The 16,952-nt window shown below is 40.4% G+C and overlaps 1 protein-coding gene across 4 annotated transcripts in view; it reads right to left on the reverse strand.

Moving 5' to 3' along the window:
• phactr2 (phosphatase and actin regulator 2) overlaps window positions 1-16,952 on the reverse strand; it is a 52,053-nt gene that overhangs the window by 34,809 nt on the left and 292 nt on the right. Inside the window, exon 1 of one of the 4 annotated variants that reach the window (XM_074646175.1) lies at window positions 5,578-5,862. The exons of 2 other annotated variants lie outside the window; for them this stretch is intronic. In XM_074646175.1, coding sequence (XP_074502276.1) covers window positions 5,578-5,623 — 46 coding nt within the window. In that variant the 5' untranslated portion in view covers window positions 5,624-5,862. Of the gene's footprint in view, window positions 1-5,577; window positions 5,863-16,952 lie in introns of those variants that run through there. One more of the 4 variants, XM_074646177.1, reaches the window with a different exon arrangement.

Genomic DNA, 16,952 nt, shown 5'->3' on the forward strand with positions numbered 1-16,952 from the left:
TTTCATCGTGTACCTTTAAACTACGACTGAGAATAGGCCTGTATTAATTCACTTCATTTTGATGTTGTGCAGGGTGTTGCTGTTTGATAATCTTGGGGAACCACTGATCTAAACACCCCAAAAAATGAGACTGTGTCCTCCCAAGAAGAACGACCACATCAGTCGTTCCAGGAAATGCCCAAAAATGACATACGTTTACGTTCAAATGACAATACTCTCTAACAGCCAATTATGACAGGAGCAAAGGAGGAAGTCAAGTGACGTTGTTATAGATTGAGGAGATCAGGGTGAGGTTGAGGTAGATGGATTGGTCAACAAAACATCTTAGAGACATTTTTTTTTTTTAAAACCTAACCAGCAACAAAAGGAAGTAACACCATAAACCACTATCAGTAAACAGACAGCTAAAGACTACAATACACTGTAAAGTAGCAGCTTAACCACAAAGCCTCAGAAAGACAAAGTTGTACTCTACAATATGTCAAATGAAATTAGACACACTGTAAACTGCACGTCCTCATCTACCGGAAAAGATTAAATGACCACAATTCATGGCTTCAGTTAAAGGGTAACTTCGTTATTTTTCAACCTGGACCCTATTTTCTCATGCTTTTGTGTCTAAGTGACTAATGATGACAACACTTTCTGAAATTGGTCCAGTATTGAGGGACAACACTGTAGCCGGCAGCCGCGAAACAAGCAGCGTCATTGTAACGTTACGCTCACTAAAAGTGCTCTGACAGGCTCAGATTGTTATTTTAAGTGTCTGACAACATTATGGAAAGGACCCTACAGAGAAGTGTTTTAAAGAATTGATACACTATCACAAAACATAATATTGCGATACTTCTTTCTTACACCCCTAATCCACATGTTTGAAATCATCTAAATATTCAACCATAACACTGAATATCTCAACACTAAGCTACGCTTTCTGTAATCCAACACAACAAAACTCTGCCTAGCTGCCACTCGCGTTTCCACCATGGATGCATTCCTCTATTCCACTGTTGTCTTCCGGCAACACGTCAACTCGCCATATTTCAGAGGAGACTTCTCCTTGAGCGAAACTCTTTCCATAATGTCACTTATGATAACAATCAGAGCCTGTCATGGGAAAAACAAGCACTTTTAGTGGACGTAAATGACGGTGCCAGCTTGCCCCAATAGCACCATATTGCAGCTTGTGAGCAGCTGTCATCTAAAGCGCTCTCCCTCAATACTAAATACGTTCACAAGTTGTTGCCCATATCAGTCAGACAGACACAAAAACATGGGAAAATAGGGTCCAAAAAAAATACCAAAGTTAACCTTTAAGTATTATACAAACGCTGGTCAGTTATGAAAATTAAAATCCATTCATCACACACAAGAACTGCAAATGTTTGCAGTTTCACAGCAATCCTTCATTTCAGGCAGGACAGATCCGTCCAAGAAAATCAAAATAATGCTGACTACAGCTATTTAATCATGGCAATGTGGCTCCAATCCACTTCAGGTTAACTCATGGATGTTATTACACATAAAAACTGCCTACTCGACTCCATGATTCCACACCGAGGCGTTTTATTTTGAAACAGATTACTCGCAATGTCATGCTAGAAGGGTAAGTCAGGATTTGGATACACAGCAGCTGTGGAAATGAGTTGGATAATCAGAAACACAACTTGATACACGGCAGACACCTCGATGAAGTAATCGCACACAGGATGTATTCAGCGAACTCTTAATAATCGTATGTAATGTTAGGGGGTAAAGTGGCGATGTATCGCGACAAAGCCAGCATGTTTTTTTTCAGACGTTATGGCAGGAACATGTGTTGAGGAGGAGGGGAAAGGGAGAGGCTTCCTTCCTTCACTGCAAGTCACCGGGGAGGGAAGAAGCAGACGTCACAAACAGAGGAAGAGGGATGGAGGGGGAGAAAGAGAGACACAAAAGAGAGGAGAAGACGGAGAAAGAGGTGGAAACTGAGGTGGGGCAAAAGAAAATGTGGGAAAGAGGAGGGCAGAAGGAAAACGGGGAAGGAAAGAAGAAGAAAATAAGGCAAAAAGAGGTGTTGGATGAGAGCGGAGGGAGGGAGGGGCGACACTGGGCACCAGCTGATGTTTTAACACTTGGGTCATTTCTTCCAAATCTTTCTCCAATGTAGGCCAGAGAAGCACAGTACTGTTTAACTCATGATACTCACAGGACCTACTGTAGCAGCTTGGATTAAGTCAGGAGTAAATCAAACAGGAAACTGCAGTTTTACAGTGTTTTAACGCAGAGTCATAACTCATTAAGGCTCAGAGGATATAAGTTATTATTGTTAATGATGTTTCAATAAGACCCTGGCAGAATCACTTCCCTCTCTTGCTCTTAGTGCTGTAGATTCAGCATTTAAAGCATCATAATGTAACCAACAATGCAGCCATGCCGAGCATATAGATCATTATTATTATTATGGCCTCAGGTTCCTATATGCGCGCTGGCTTAAGTGTGTTACAAAACAGTCTTGAGTTTTACTTTAAATGCTGACAGCGTCATAAAAAAAGGTCCAGTTTTGTTTTCATCCGGCGTCCTTCGTCCCTTCCTGTGCCTCGCGGCCTTAAAGCGTTCCCATAAAAAATGTGAACAAATGTGTGAAATGTTTACTTTTATGGCTCATGGAGAGACAAAGGGCTACAGATGGCCAGAAAAAACTAAAGTGTGGAGCGGAACAGCACGTTCTGACACACTCCTGTGCTGTTGTAGTCTCATATTTTATATTTTAAGGCTTTATGTCACTCTGTGCTTCATAAGGGAGTGAAAACGTGACGTGGTTTTTGCCCTAAAGTGCATGTGATTATCATAAAGTGGGCATGTCTGTAAAGGGGAGACTTGTGGGTACCCATAGAACCCATTTTCATTCACATATATTGAGGTCAGAGGTCAAGGGACCCCTTTGAAAAAGGCCATGCCAGTTTTTCCTCGCCAAAATTTTGCGTGACTTTGGAGCATTATTTAGCCTCCTTCGCGACAAGTATTGGTACCAATAGATTCTTTGGGTTTTTCTAGTTGTATATGATGCCATTACATTCACTATAGCTTTAAAACTGAGGCCGCTACAACCTCTGAAAGACAGAATAGCAGCCGGGACCACCGGCTGGCCGTCAGATTTTTCAGACGTTAATTAAAAATCGATACAGTATCAGAAAAACGTAATATCGCAATACTCGTGTATCGATATTTTCTTACACCCTAATTACAGACTTGACTACTTTTTGTAGCCGTAATCAAAACAGTTGGGTTTGTGTTACAATAAAATACAGTCAGAAATTCTTTGATATTTAAAGTTAATTTCTTAATAACAGCGGACAACAACAATCTCACCACAAAATCCAATTAGGAGCTGTTCAAGAGCTTTTCGATCACATGACACAATCTTCAAGTCGTGGATATGACAACTGAGTAACTCCATTTACTGAGGAAGACTGCGTGATACGATCAAAAGCTCTAGAACAGCTATGAAGCAGACCGTGTTAGCAAAATGATTATTTAAATCAGGAGATATCCGATGAGGTCCCAACCCACCTGAACACATTCGAGAGATTTTGGACTGATGCTTTGCACGGCACTCTTTACCACCATCATCAAAACGGCAAAAGAATTGGAAAGAATAGTGTTCATCCCTTTGGAGAATCTAAGCCAAGGAGTAGTGAAGATGACACCTTGTGTTGTTTTTGTCTTTGTTTAGTCAACAATCTCTAAACTAACATGGTAAATTGCAGTCAATTGCATTTACTTTGTACGTCTGGTATCGCCCTCAACAGTGAAAATCAAACCTGCGTGACAGTCACAACTGATATTAAGATTATATTCAAAAGGATATGACTGTTTTTTTTATCTTGTAGTAGGTTATTTTTAGAGTAGTACATGTAAAACATGGAAGGAAATACCCTAATAGAGATCTATACAACTGTAACAACTAGACCTGAAACGATGAGTCCGGAGCTGCTTGAGGATTTGCTGCTTTTATTTCTACCATGATTAATTGAATATCTTTAGGTTTTGGACTTTTGGTTGGACAAAACAAGACATTTGAAAACATCCCCTTTGGGCTTCCCAAAATAGTTCACTATGACATTTTATAGGTCAAACAATTAATCAATTCATTGAAGAAATAATCAGCAGAATAATCAATAAGAAAAATAAACTTAAAGGTCCCATATCGTGCTCATTTTCAGGTTCATACTTGTATTTTGTGTTTCTACTAGAACATGTTTACATGCTGTAATGTTAAAAAAAAAACTTTATTTTCCTCATACTGTCATCCTGAATATGCCTGTATATACCCTCTGTCTGAAACGCTCCGTTTTAGCGCATTTTGACGGAATTGCAACAGAATTGCGTTGCTAGGCAACAGCTCGTGTCCATGTGTACTTCCTGTCAGCTGATGTCATTCACATACACTGCAACCAGGAATAAACTGGGATACATTTAGAATGTTTACGTTTCAAATTGTGTCAAGTGTCAATATTGTATATTCGTGACATCACGAATGGGCAGAAATCCTGACAGCTTGTTTCAAAAGCTCAGTTTCTGAATACACGCTGTGTGTATTTCCCTGTGGATTGAGTGTTTCGATACTTTCACAATATTCATATAGGACTTAAGCCTGCTTTATAATAAAAAAAACATGAAAATCTCAATTTTTTTTAATATGGGACCTTTAAATTGGAACCCTAGATTAATCTTTTCTGTAATTTGTCAAGAAAAAAATGACAAATTACGTTTTGACATTTTGGGGTTTTGAAGTGTGGCAATTTGATAACAGTATCTTGGGCTCTAGAGGAAACTGTGGCATCTAATAAACCAAACATTCAATCGATGAATTGATAATGAAAATAATCATTATAGCTGCAGCCCTAGTCATCAAAATCTTGAGCTTTGCAACTGTCAAATCTGAACTACAATAAGTGATGCCATTTTTTTCTGTGCAGCCTTTACAAAGATGAGTATATAGGCCCACTTGTTGACTTCTTTGACCTGATGTAGTCTTGGATTATAATAAGGATCTAATATATAGGACTGTGAATTAAATGTAAATCCACTTAGATAGATAGCACTGAGTTTAGAGAGGCTTCATCCAGATAGCCCCATCTCTAAGGTCTCCAAGTAGGAAAACAAACTCTAAGCTGTTCATCTGGACTCATGTCAAACTGGTTGCTAAATACATAAACTCACATATTAAGTGCACTGCAGCAACAAAACAACAACTCCTTGGTTACACAACGCACTCACACTGCTGTAAGCCTCTTTATAACACTGGTTATTTCACCAGTTTTCACCAACAATTGGGCAACACATTGAGACACATTGAGAGGATGCGTTTGAATTAGCTGACTTCCTATTAGCATGAGAGCTTTGAGCGCTTTGTTGCTTGTGTTGAGGAAGATGTGAAGACGTTTTCGACGAATTATCAGACAGAAATGTTAAAAGACAGAAAGCAGAAATGAGCAGACATCCTGAGTAAAGATAGCGGAATGTGTGTGTGTGTGAGAGAGAGAGAGAGAGAGAGAGAGAGAGAGAGAGAGAGAGAGAGAGAGAGACACTCACCGCCTGCAGGCTGAGACACGGCAGCAGACACAGCAGTCTGACCCATATTATTATTCAGCTACTCCTCCGGACCGAGCCCCCAAAATAGGCTTCACCACCCCGAGATCAGGGCCTCCTGTCGCCGCTTAAATCCCCTCCTCCGCAGCCGCCGAGTTTGTTCATTTCCCACAAAAAGTTTCAGACCGTGATGGCTGAGTCGCTGGAAACTTGCTTCACTGACTGACTGAGTGAGTGAGTCGCTACTACGTCGCAACTTCCCCTCCCTCTTCCTACCACCACTACACCACCTCCTCCTCCTCCTCCTCCTGTGAGCAGCTGAAGAATGCCTCTCATTCCTCGGTGCAGATTAGAGGAGCTGTTGATGGGGTCAAAGGGTGAAAGAGGTCTGACACCTTCAGCAGCCACTAGTTTACACTAGTGGTCTACTACATACAGTATGATGGAGGAAGTATTCAAATACTACAAACCTATTCAAACAAATTATTCAAACCTACCTTTACAGGAAGGCCTTTTTTTTTATAGCAATCCCTTGTTTTAAATTTCATTATTGTTGACTTTTTGTACAAAAGTCTTATGTTCAACATTTTATTTTGGCCTATTTTTTTATATATTTTTAAATCTGTATTGTTTTTATCTTGATGTTTGCACTATTTTAACTGATGTAAAGCACTTTCTAACTATGTTTGGAAAGGTGCTATACAAATAAAGTTTATTATTATTATTAAATATGTTACTTAAGTAAAACTATACCAATACAGCAATGTCAAAGTATTCCAAAACAAGTAAAAGTCTTGTATTCAAAAATCCTAATAAGTATTCCTAGCTAGATCCACAAAATATTCAAAGTAAAAGTACTCCACTACAAGTAAAAGTCCTGCATTCAAAATCCTAATAAGTATTCCTAGCTAAATCTAAGTACTAAAAGTAAAAGTACTACAATTTTGAGGTACTTCTTTTACCGGTGCTCCTAATGGCATCTGCAACATTTCACAGACCGGAGGAAAACAACCAATCAGAGCCGAGCTGGAGCCTTGCCGTCTCTGAGCAGCTGTCAATCACTCGTGAACTCCGATCAAATGGTCAAAGTAGGCAGCGCTGATCTAATAGGAATCAATATTCTGTTACTGTAATGCCTATTTCTCAAATGTTTTCATAAACATCTTGTAGTGTACTGTTCAGCTGTAAAATTAGAAAGTTTGTGACCCGGCGGCAATGTTGAGATCTGTTGAGGAAATACTAAACACCGCTCACCAGCCAGAGCACAGCCAATAGGAACGCTCTCTCTCTGAAATGACCTGTGATTGGCCAAAGTCTCCTGTCATGGGCTACATTTTCTAAAGCCTGAAAACAGAGCCATGAGGAGGTGCAGAAGTCTAGTTTTCTCTCAGAACATCTGAATTAAAATATGCTGAAAGGTTATTATGGAATTGTTGCCCAATGATGCGACACAACATTGTTGTTAGCACTGCTGCTTCACAGCAAGAGGGTCGCAGGTTCAAACCCGGCTCGGGGCCCTTCTGTGTGGAGTTTGCATGTTCTCCCCGTGTTAGCGTGGGTTTTCTCCAGCATCCTCCCACAGTCCAAAGACATGCAGGTTAGGTTAGTCGTTGACTCTAAATTGCCCGTAGGTGTGAATGTGAGCGTGAATGGTTGTCTGTCTCTATGTGTCAGCCCTGTGATAGTCTGGCAACCTGTCCAGGGTGTACCCCGCCTTCGCCCAATGTCAGCTGGGATCGGCTCCAGCCCCTGAATAGGATACGCAGTTAGAGTTAATGGATGGATGGATCTGTTTCATTCAGTTAGCATCTTTATTTTTACTTTCTATTTTATTTCTCTATTTTTAAACCCTATATTTATAAGTGACTTATATTACCATGTGTTTCTTTGATGTCATGTCTCAAAGCCTTTTTATGTCTTATGTAAGAAGAAGAAGAAAGAAATAAAACCGTAATTTCATTCATTTGGGTTTAAGTGTCACTGCTAATTTATAGACATATACTTATAGGCTTTAAAATGAAACATTGAAAGATATCTGTGGGATCAGGCTTGGGGATCGACAAACCCCAGTGTGGCACAATAAATTAAGCTCACAGTCCATGATGGATCAATTAGCTCAGGGTCTGGACAGAGTCTGTGGCTCCAGAGGACAGTCAGTACAGTACAAGCTCTAGCAGGGAGGCCATTTATTTGGGGGGAAAAAGGAGATGACAGTGAATCCTGAATCCAGCTTTCAGTGGGTCAAAGGGGAGCAAAGGCAGAAATCTGTCAAGGTTTGTGAGCACAGCCTTTAAATCCTTTGATGGTAGGACAGAGAAATAATATCTGTTTAATGTTAGACATATGAGCTCTCACGACTCCTCTAAGACGACTGTGGCAAACCAAGCCAAACACTCCTGCTGCCCCAGACTCTCAATATGGGAGTCTACTAGAGTGTAGCATGTGTGTGTGTGTGTGTGTGGGTGTGTGCGTCTGAGAGAGAGAGAGACAGACAGAGAGAGAGTTTTATCTGTCATCACTGTCAACAAAGTGTCAGTTGAGGCCTTGACAGAATTGGGTGGTCAGACAGTCAGTCAGTGCACAAACACAAACACACAGGGTGACATTATGGAATCAAACTTGCCTGATCTGGAAGTGAAATGGACAAGACTGCCATCTAGTGTTAACAACACAACTCAAATACTACTAGAGATGATTTTAACTCATTCTCATTTAAAACCTTTGTCTCTGCTTCTCCATGTCACTGTTGTACACCCCTCATTTTCTCCCTTAATAGTCATTAAAGCGTGAGAAGCCACACTCAGAGTAAGCGTGTATATAATCACATAAGAGAACACATTCTTGACATGGATAAATAAATAAATAAATAGGATAAATAAAGCCAGCAGCAAACTAACAAAAAATTTGGCAAGTTCATACAGGAAAAAGGGGGCGATCAAAACGTAGCACTTTGAGTGTGGCCGATTTAAATCTTCTCACCGATGTGACTCACAAGATTCTTTATCTGATATTGACATCATTAAACATAAATACCTTTGAGTATATTTAAAGTTTCAGTAGGCAGAATATTTTTGGCATCACTGTGAAAAAAACTTCATAATAACCTTTCAGCATATTGTAATTCAAGTGTCTGAGAGATAACTAGACTTCTGCACCTCTTCATGGCTCTGTTTTCAGGCTTTAAAAAATCCAGCTGTGACGGGAGGCTTTGGCCAATCACAGGTCATCTCAGAGAGAGAGCGTTCCTATTCTCCCCCAGCTTTAAAGGTCTTACTGATAACATTTTTATGTAGATGAATATTCTTTTTTTAAAAAACAATACATCCACAGAGCTTTTAGAAAGGTGTTGAATAAAAGTATGGCTTTTCCTGAAAAAAAAAATATTACGATTGTAAATTAATCATTTAAAAAATGTTGGCGGGTCCAAAATTAATGTTTTGTTTATCTCTGTGGAAGATATCTGACGTTTGGTTCCCACTTTAACAAGGCTTGTGAGCCAATAGTATAACGACGTTGGTATCATGTGGTATCTCTGGGTCATCAGTTAGAGTGGAAAAAACTGATAAATGGCTGAGATTGACAGTAAGAGCCTGGCAATGACTTGTAGTGAAGTGAATGCAATAATAATAATAATACTAATGATGTAATGGGGGAGGGAAGGTGAGACATCTAGTGGCTGAATGTTATCAATAGCACCTTTAATGTACTTAATATAATATTTGACAGCAGTTTGAGAGCCTTTGCAAAGACTTCAAATCCAGTTTTGTTTGTATACAATAATGTAAGCCTTATATACGTTCACACCTGAGAGCTGCCATGACGACCGCAGGGACTGTTAGCGAATAAAATGGAAGTGGATAATTGAGACAGGAAGGAAGTCAGTGAGGAGGTGGGAGGATAAAGACAGGGCAGGAGGATGGAAGTACTTAGTAAAGTTAACGTAGGAGAGTGACTGCATTAGTATTGACTGTGAGGTAATGTCATTAACTTGATGTATCATCGATGCATTCTTAATTTGTTGGAGGCTATACGTGTGTTAAAGGAGATTCAGATCACTAAAGGTCAGGTCTAACAGGGTGAGAAATGATTTTGTCTTTCATGCCATCAAATTGCTAAATTCAGCTCATGATCAGTCTTCCATATGATATTGATGAGTGATGACCATCACTAAATGGTTAATTGATGATTGAGTTGGATGCACTTCAAGTTTAATGCGTTGCTTTCATTGCTGTACATAGTTTTATGTCAGCTTATATAGTGGGTTTTAGCATATGTTTTACATATTTTTATTGTATGTTTTTATGTTCTGTGTGTGTTCTCTGTTTCATCTGGCTGCAGATAAATTTCCCTATTGGGGTTGGGGTTGCACATTACAGTTCACACTCCATCTGCTTAAAAAAACAAACTGTAATGATTATGATGTGCCATGTGATCATGAATCTTATCAGTTATTTCACATACTGACAGTGACTCTAAACCCATTGCAATGCAACAGGACCCTACCTGACCTGATTAGACTGAATATAATTGGGACCCAGCATTTATGGTACTCCAAGCCCCAGCACAAATAACCCTTCAGAGCCGTGGAGGACATTATACAACTGTTTTCACAGGCTCAGTAGTAGGCTATATTATATAGACATTCTACGCATATTCACATTGATTTTCATGTGTACAATTTTGTTATTAAAAAGGGAACTTTTCAATAACATTTTAGTTTCATCTCCTTTTATTGTGCTCATATTTTTGCCTGTGAAATTCCTATATAATGTTAGTTTCAGTAATGTCCAAGTGTAATCATTGTGTTCCTTTAAAGGTGCTAAATGCAAGATAGGGAGCATTTCTATTGCCTCCACAAGGCAACACAACGTAACGCAACAACATGGCGACAGCTGAGCCGGGCGGTAGTGGCTAGAAGGGAGCCTGCAAACTGGGGACACTCACACGAGATTGTCAAGGTTAGGCATTGACCTTGAATAGTTGAGGTTAGGATAGGTTGTTGCATGCGTAACGAGTCACGTGAGAGTTTTTGCAAGTTTTTGCAGATCTCAGATCAGATTTTGCAGTTTGCGGGCTCCCTTCTAGACACAACCTGAGCCGGCGGCTCGTAGCTAAGGGTGCTACGCTTCCAGACGGCGTTATCGGCTGTAAACGCCGTATGAGAGCAGTGCAGAGTGGCGGCAATGAGCTATAGCCAGTCGGGCACGCTCACGTGCACTGACATGCACTAAAAGGCACGCATGGCCGGCCCAGCTATGTCAACAAAGCAAGGAGAAGCTCGGATTACAACACACACAGAGGGAGAGCGACTTCTTGGTGTGTGTGTGTGTGTGTGTGTGTGTGTGTGTGTGTGTGTGTGTGTGTGAAAGAGACGGATAGACAGAGAGAGGTCAAGAAAATCAAAGCTTATCAACAGAAAACCCAAAGATAGATATAATATAATTGTGGCCACAAACTCACTATTGACCCTTCTGGCTACTCTAACTCTTTATTCCTCTGTGTCAATTATACTGATCGAACGAATGCAGGTCAAAGCTCCCTCTGGGTTGAGTTTAGATCAATCTGATGCTTTTACTGTAAATCTCTGCAAGAATGTAGTATCTAAAATGGAGATCCTTGGGGATATACTCAAAGTCAAGAGCATTGGAATTTGTATCTCGAAGTGACACTTTTCAGGAAGCGAGTCCTGTTTGTCCTGACACTAAATAACAGAGATCATAGCTGCGGGTGGCTGACCTTTTCATTGACCGGAACAGCAAAAGTAAAGACAGGAGGGGAGGAGGAGGAGGAGGAGGAGGAGGAGGAGGAGGAGGAGGAGGAGGAGGGCCCGAAGAAAGGAAAGGAGTCATCAAATATTAAGTAGTAGCCTCAGCGGAACAAGGGGGTAATAATTGTTTAAGTGCTACTTTTCAGAGCCTTTCTCCCCTCCCTTTGATTTATTTATTAAACTCGGTTACTGCCGTGGGTACAGTCTCTTAATATCGTCATAGCCTAAAGGACAGTCAGGAAATCTATATGTGTGCTATTTGGGCCAATTTACTAAAATGATTTTGTGCATTCACGACTTCAATGATTGCCTAAAAAAATAACTTTCATTACAAGATGCCTATCTTACGGTTGTACACCTAAATCCAAACTGCTCTATGTGTGTGAGGTTACACCAATGGCTTTTCTATGTTATGGAGCAGCTAACCTTCTCACGAGTCAGGGGCCGGACATCTCTGTACCACAACAGTCTGTTCCAAACTGTCATAACAGTCAAGTGTGACTCAGCGAGGACCAGGCTCTGTTATACAAGCAAACCAAGAAGAGCTGAGAGGAGCGACTTCCTTGTTCTTAAATGGTCTCAGTACACAACCGGTGAAATCTCATCATGCAGTAGCACTGTGAAGCTTTCATTTGTCCAAATCATAGTCTGTCAAATGCATTTGCACATTGTGTCAAAAAGTCATGGTGGGGATTGTTAATGAGCTGTAAAATGCTTTATGTATTCAGAGTGTGTGAGGATTCTGTGTCATTTGATTTTAAGACCAGTGTGTACCAATTAGTGGGATCTATTATATTAATAAGTATTGTATTGTCTTGTGTATAAAATGTTGTATTTTATTTCGTATATAATCACCTGTAAATAAGAATCATTATGTTTTTGTTACCTTAGAAATGAGCCGTTTATATCTACATAGGGAGCGGGTCCTCTCAACAGAGTCCGCCATGTTGCACCACCATGTTTCTACAGTAGCCCAGAACGGACAAACTAAACACTTTTAACTTTTCCTGCTTGGGCCGTAGTTGATAACGTTACTCGCTCCCATCGCCGCTGCTCTCTCTCTCTCTCTTGCTTCACCACTCACTTCCCACATACACACGCACTCTACTCTCCCAACAACTGGCTCTAGAGAGGGCCATTGGCCACCGTAGCAATCCCACACGTTTGGCACACGTTTTAATCTGCAACCTCACCGCTAGATACTGCCAGATCCTACACACTGTTCCTTTAACAACTTAACAGCAATATAACATTACTGTTTTGCAAATATTAAAGAGTTGGGCGCATCGAGATAAATAGTTGGTGGTGTAAGACGGTGCAACAAGATAATGTAATTAAAAGACTTGTTGCTTATTTAATCATGAATATTTAATGTTATAGATAAATACATATCATGGTCATTTTCAGGTGCATACTTGTATTTGGGGTTTTTACTAGAACATGTTTACATGCTTTAATGTTCAAAAATCACTTTTTTTTTTCTCCTACTGTCCGTCTGAATATACCTGTAGTCTGAAACGCTCCATTTTAGCATCTGTCTCTTCAAGACCCCCTCCTTAAGCCCAGTCTGTAAAATATGGTGCACCTTTGCAAAGGTAGCTCTTAAGCTGTGTTTGGTATATTTTGATGAACCTGCATGTGACATAGAAAGGGTAGCCAAATTACAATTGCTTGTTGAATCACATGTTTTCTGGTTTAGGTAGCCCACAAAAAGCTGACTGGAAATAACTGGGTTATTTCACAGTTTGTGGGTTGGTAGGCACTCCAGATACATAAATAGTATGTCCACAAGCACTGAATAAATGACTGCTTAAGAGTTCAGATTTTTAAGATTTTAACAGTGCAATTTCACCCCAAATTGACCTCTGCTCTCAATGGGTCTGACTTTCTTTTTGCAGTGCAGCCACCAAATACAATCACTGACTGACATTTATCGCGCATCTGTGTGCAGAAATTACAGTGCTTAAATCGTAAAAATCGCAACTCAATATTGGACGATTTAGTTCCTGCACATGATCCAACTGCACACAGTGAAAGGAAGCCTGTATACAGTAAAACCAACCAATCATTCTGCCTTACGAACACGACTTTGTCCTCTTTCCACCTTCATACCCAAATATAACCCTGCTAAAAGGCTATTTACCTTATAATACTAACTGTACCGTATTTTATTGCATACAGTAGTGGTTACTGTCATTTCTCTCCCTCCTCACATATGCCAGCCTGCTTGTCTGAAACCTGATCTCCTGTTTGTTATATTCTGTTTGGCACAACCCATAAGCCGCCATCATTGCTAAAATGTTGTCTGTATAAATCAATAGTTGACATCCTGCCAGACAGGCAGCCAGAGAGCTTGAGATAAAGCGAGCTCCAGAGAGACAGACAGAGGAAGAGACAGGGAAAGAGAGAGCTGGAGGGAAGATTGATACTGTAGTGTGGGGTCTTTAATAATAACCACAGAATAAAGGCCACAGCAGAGGGAAAATATAATATACAGACACTAAAACCCAAGCCGTGGCTGTGCTTTAAAAGTGTGCGATCTGAGGCCATAAGAGGACAGTGAATGTGTAAACAAAAGAGCAGCCTAAATTTATCTCTACACTTTCCTATTCTAACTATATAAGGCCATGTTTTCTGTACAGATTTACTGGAGTTAAACACAAAAACAGCTGTACTAAATATGTCAGTCATGTTTGTCCAGATGTGTGGCTGTTAGTCAGGATATTATTGCTCTTATGGAGACTGAATATGTTTCTGTGCGTATTCTCTTTCCTTTAGCGTGTTATATTGTTTTTTGTGCATGTAAAAGGTCTGCAAAGTTACAAAGCCCAAAGTCCACGCCAAAGGGAGCTACAGAAACACTGCTCCTGAACTGCCTGAAACGCCTTGAAGGCTTTAAGTCCCGCCTTTTCTTCTGTAATGTGGTGATGTCACCAAGTAACACATTTGCATAACGGCTAGTTTGGCACACCTTCAAACAAAGCTAGTTAGAGTGGAGCTGGAGTCCAAAGAGTTTGGCTTTGTTGACCAATCACAACAGTGTATGGGGTCAGCTGACCCATCAGAGCAGATAACACATTCTCACTCCCAACTCGTCAAATACCGTTGCTTGGTCAGTGCCCCTCGGCATCGAAGACTGACGCACGGGGTACCCCTCTTACCTCTAACCAGAGATGGCGTGTCAATATACGCTCGTCACATGCATAGTGTCCTTTCAAAATAAACTTCCGTTTTCACAGGAAGTTACGTTTAGGCAACACAACCAATTAGTTAGGGTTAGGAAATGGTTGTGGTTGACATTACCGATGAGTCACGTGACTAAAGACTGACGAAACAAAATAAGTCAGCAGCTCAAACAGAGCGTTTCAGAAAGAAGGTGAAAAGAGGTGCCGCAGCACAGCCACTATGAGAAAAAGTAAAGCGTTCTTTGAACATTAAATCATGTAATACATGTTCTAGTAGAAACCCAAATTATAAGTATTCACCTGAAAATAAGCACAATAGGTCCTCTTTAAAGTAGACCGCCTCTGGTTGATGATGGCTGCTTTGGCCAGTGTCCAGCTAGCTTTTACTGACTGAGGCCTGTTGCCAGAGTGTGGTTCAAGAGGTCAGGGCAGCACCGCAACCTAACCTTTTTCAGTTTTGACACATTTATCACATATTTACAGCAGCTGCACAACTGTAAGCAAGAACCACCAATGAAAGAGGCAATCTAACTATCAGACGTGCAGATTTACCAGCCAAGATCAAATGATGCAACATGTTCTGGACTAAGATGATCATTTCTAGCCATTAAGCCATTCAGTAAATCATTATATATTAAACATGAGGATATTTGAGTGAGTTGGACAGGTCCACCTGTCAAACAAGTAGATCCATCTGCCAAGCAGTGGTATGTTCTTTTACCAGGGCAAGTGAAATGAAATGAGTGTGAGACAGAGATAGACATATCTCACAGAGACAGTTGCAAACTGCAAAACTGACACACTTCAACTGTTACTTATTTTTCTCAAAGAGGGTAACTCCAGTCACCCTGGAGGCGGATGTGCAGAGAGCTGAAGAGGTTCTATTAGACTGTACTTGTGACAAATTTGCCCAGTGTGTCCAGCTGGTGCAGACTGCAATGTGCAATGGTAAATTATAGGGCTGTTAGAGTTAACGCGATAAATGCGTTAACGCAAATTCGTTTCAACGACACAAATTTCTTTAACACATTAAGGCAACTTGCAATATCTATCTTCCGGAGGTTGCTCAGTTTTAAAGTTAGAGTGAAGATACTGATATCATATGAAACAAGAAAACCTAAGGAATCCATTGGTACCAACCATGTCATACATGCTTGTCACGGAGGAGGCTAAATAACGCTCCAAATTATTTTAATCAAAGAAATATGCACACGTCGTCTCACCTTACATTGTCCCATGAACGCACACTCACATAAAACATGACACATAGGCTATACCATCAACAGTGAGCAGAGGAAATAGAGAAAAGAGCATTATGACCAACCACTTGTGCTCACTGCAGACAAAACACACGCATCACATAACATTGTGTGTGTGCACACTCACAAATGCTGCTTTGCCTTGCAAAATGCTGTTTTACAAAATCACAACAGCGATAATTTGTCGTGTAGCCATTCAGCACCCGGATCACATCTCCATCAACACAGACAGACACACACACACACACACACAAAGGAGCGCTGATTAAAGTGGATTTATTGCTTTAAAGCTTAACTGAGACAACAACAGAGAAAAAACTCGAGTTTAAACATCATCTCTGCCATAAATTTATAGCTCTCTTTATTATTAACACATAGCAACGGGGGCTTTTTGCCTATTAAACACTGTGATATGTTATGACCCAACCTCTGCAAACAGTAATTAAACTATATTAGATAACATAGGCCCGATATAGCTTGCCTGCCTCCTCTAGCTGAGTGTGACACCAACCAATGCACCGACGGATCATTGTCATTTAGTCTAATACACCCAAGACGGCTACCTGGATTTACTGACCTTTTCTTTGTAGAAATATTGACAATAAAGTTGCTGCCGTTGCTTTGTCTACAATGCTAGGGCAGACTTACAGAACCAATAATTGATTTTAAAGTTACAGCACACAATCATCATTGCCTCATAAGTATTGCCAAAGTCTCATCAGCAAAACTGGCCCTTACAGCACACCAGGAGCCTGGTTAAGTGAAGATATTATAGCCAACCTCAATGTTATTAAGTGTTCTACTTGCAGCATTAGCATCTTATTAATATTGCACACAGTGTCTTTAAAGTAGTCTTCCTGTACATAATGCATGACCGTGTGTTGTTGTCATTGATATGTGGCGCATATTCGTTTTAGATTTATGAAACAAGGCGAAGACAGATGCAGTCAAATGATCTCTGACAATGGCCAGATGCTCATACAAATAAGCTCATGTTGCAAACCACAGTCAAAGCCACCAATACTGACTCGTTCATGTTTAAAGTGCACTATGACCCTAACCCTAAACTAACTTCAAACTAAACACTGTGAGCAGGCTGGTTCATAACTCACATAATACAGACTGAGGATTTACAGCTTGAGTGTACATTTACATATATACAAAGCA

Source organism: Sebastes fasciatus, chromosome 9 (assembly GCF_043250625.1).
Source record: "Sebastes fasciatus isolate fSebFas1 chromosome 9, fSebFas1.pri, whole genome shotgun sequence".
Taxonomy (NCBI): Eukaryota; Metazoa; Chordata; class Actinopteri; order Perciformes; family Sebastidae; genus Sebastes; species Sebastes fasciatus.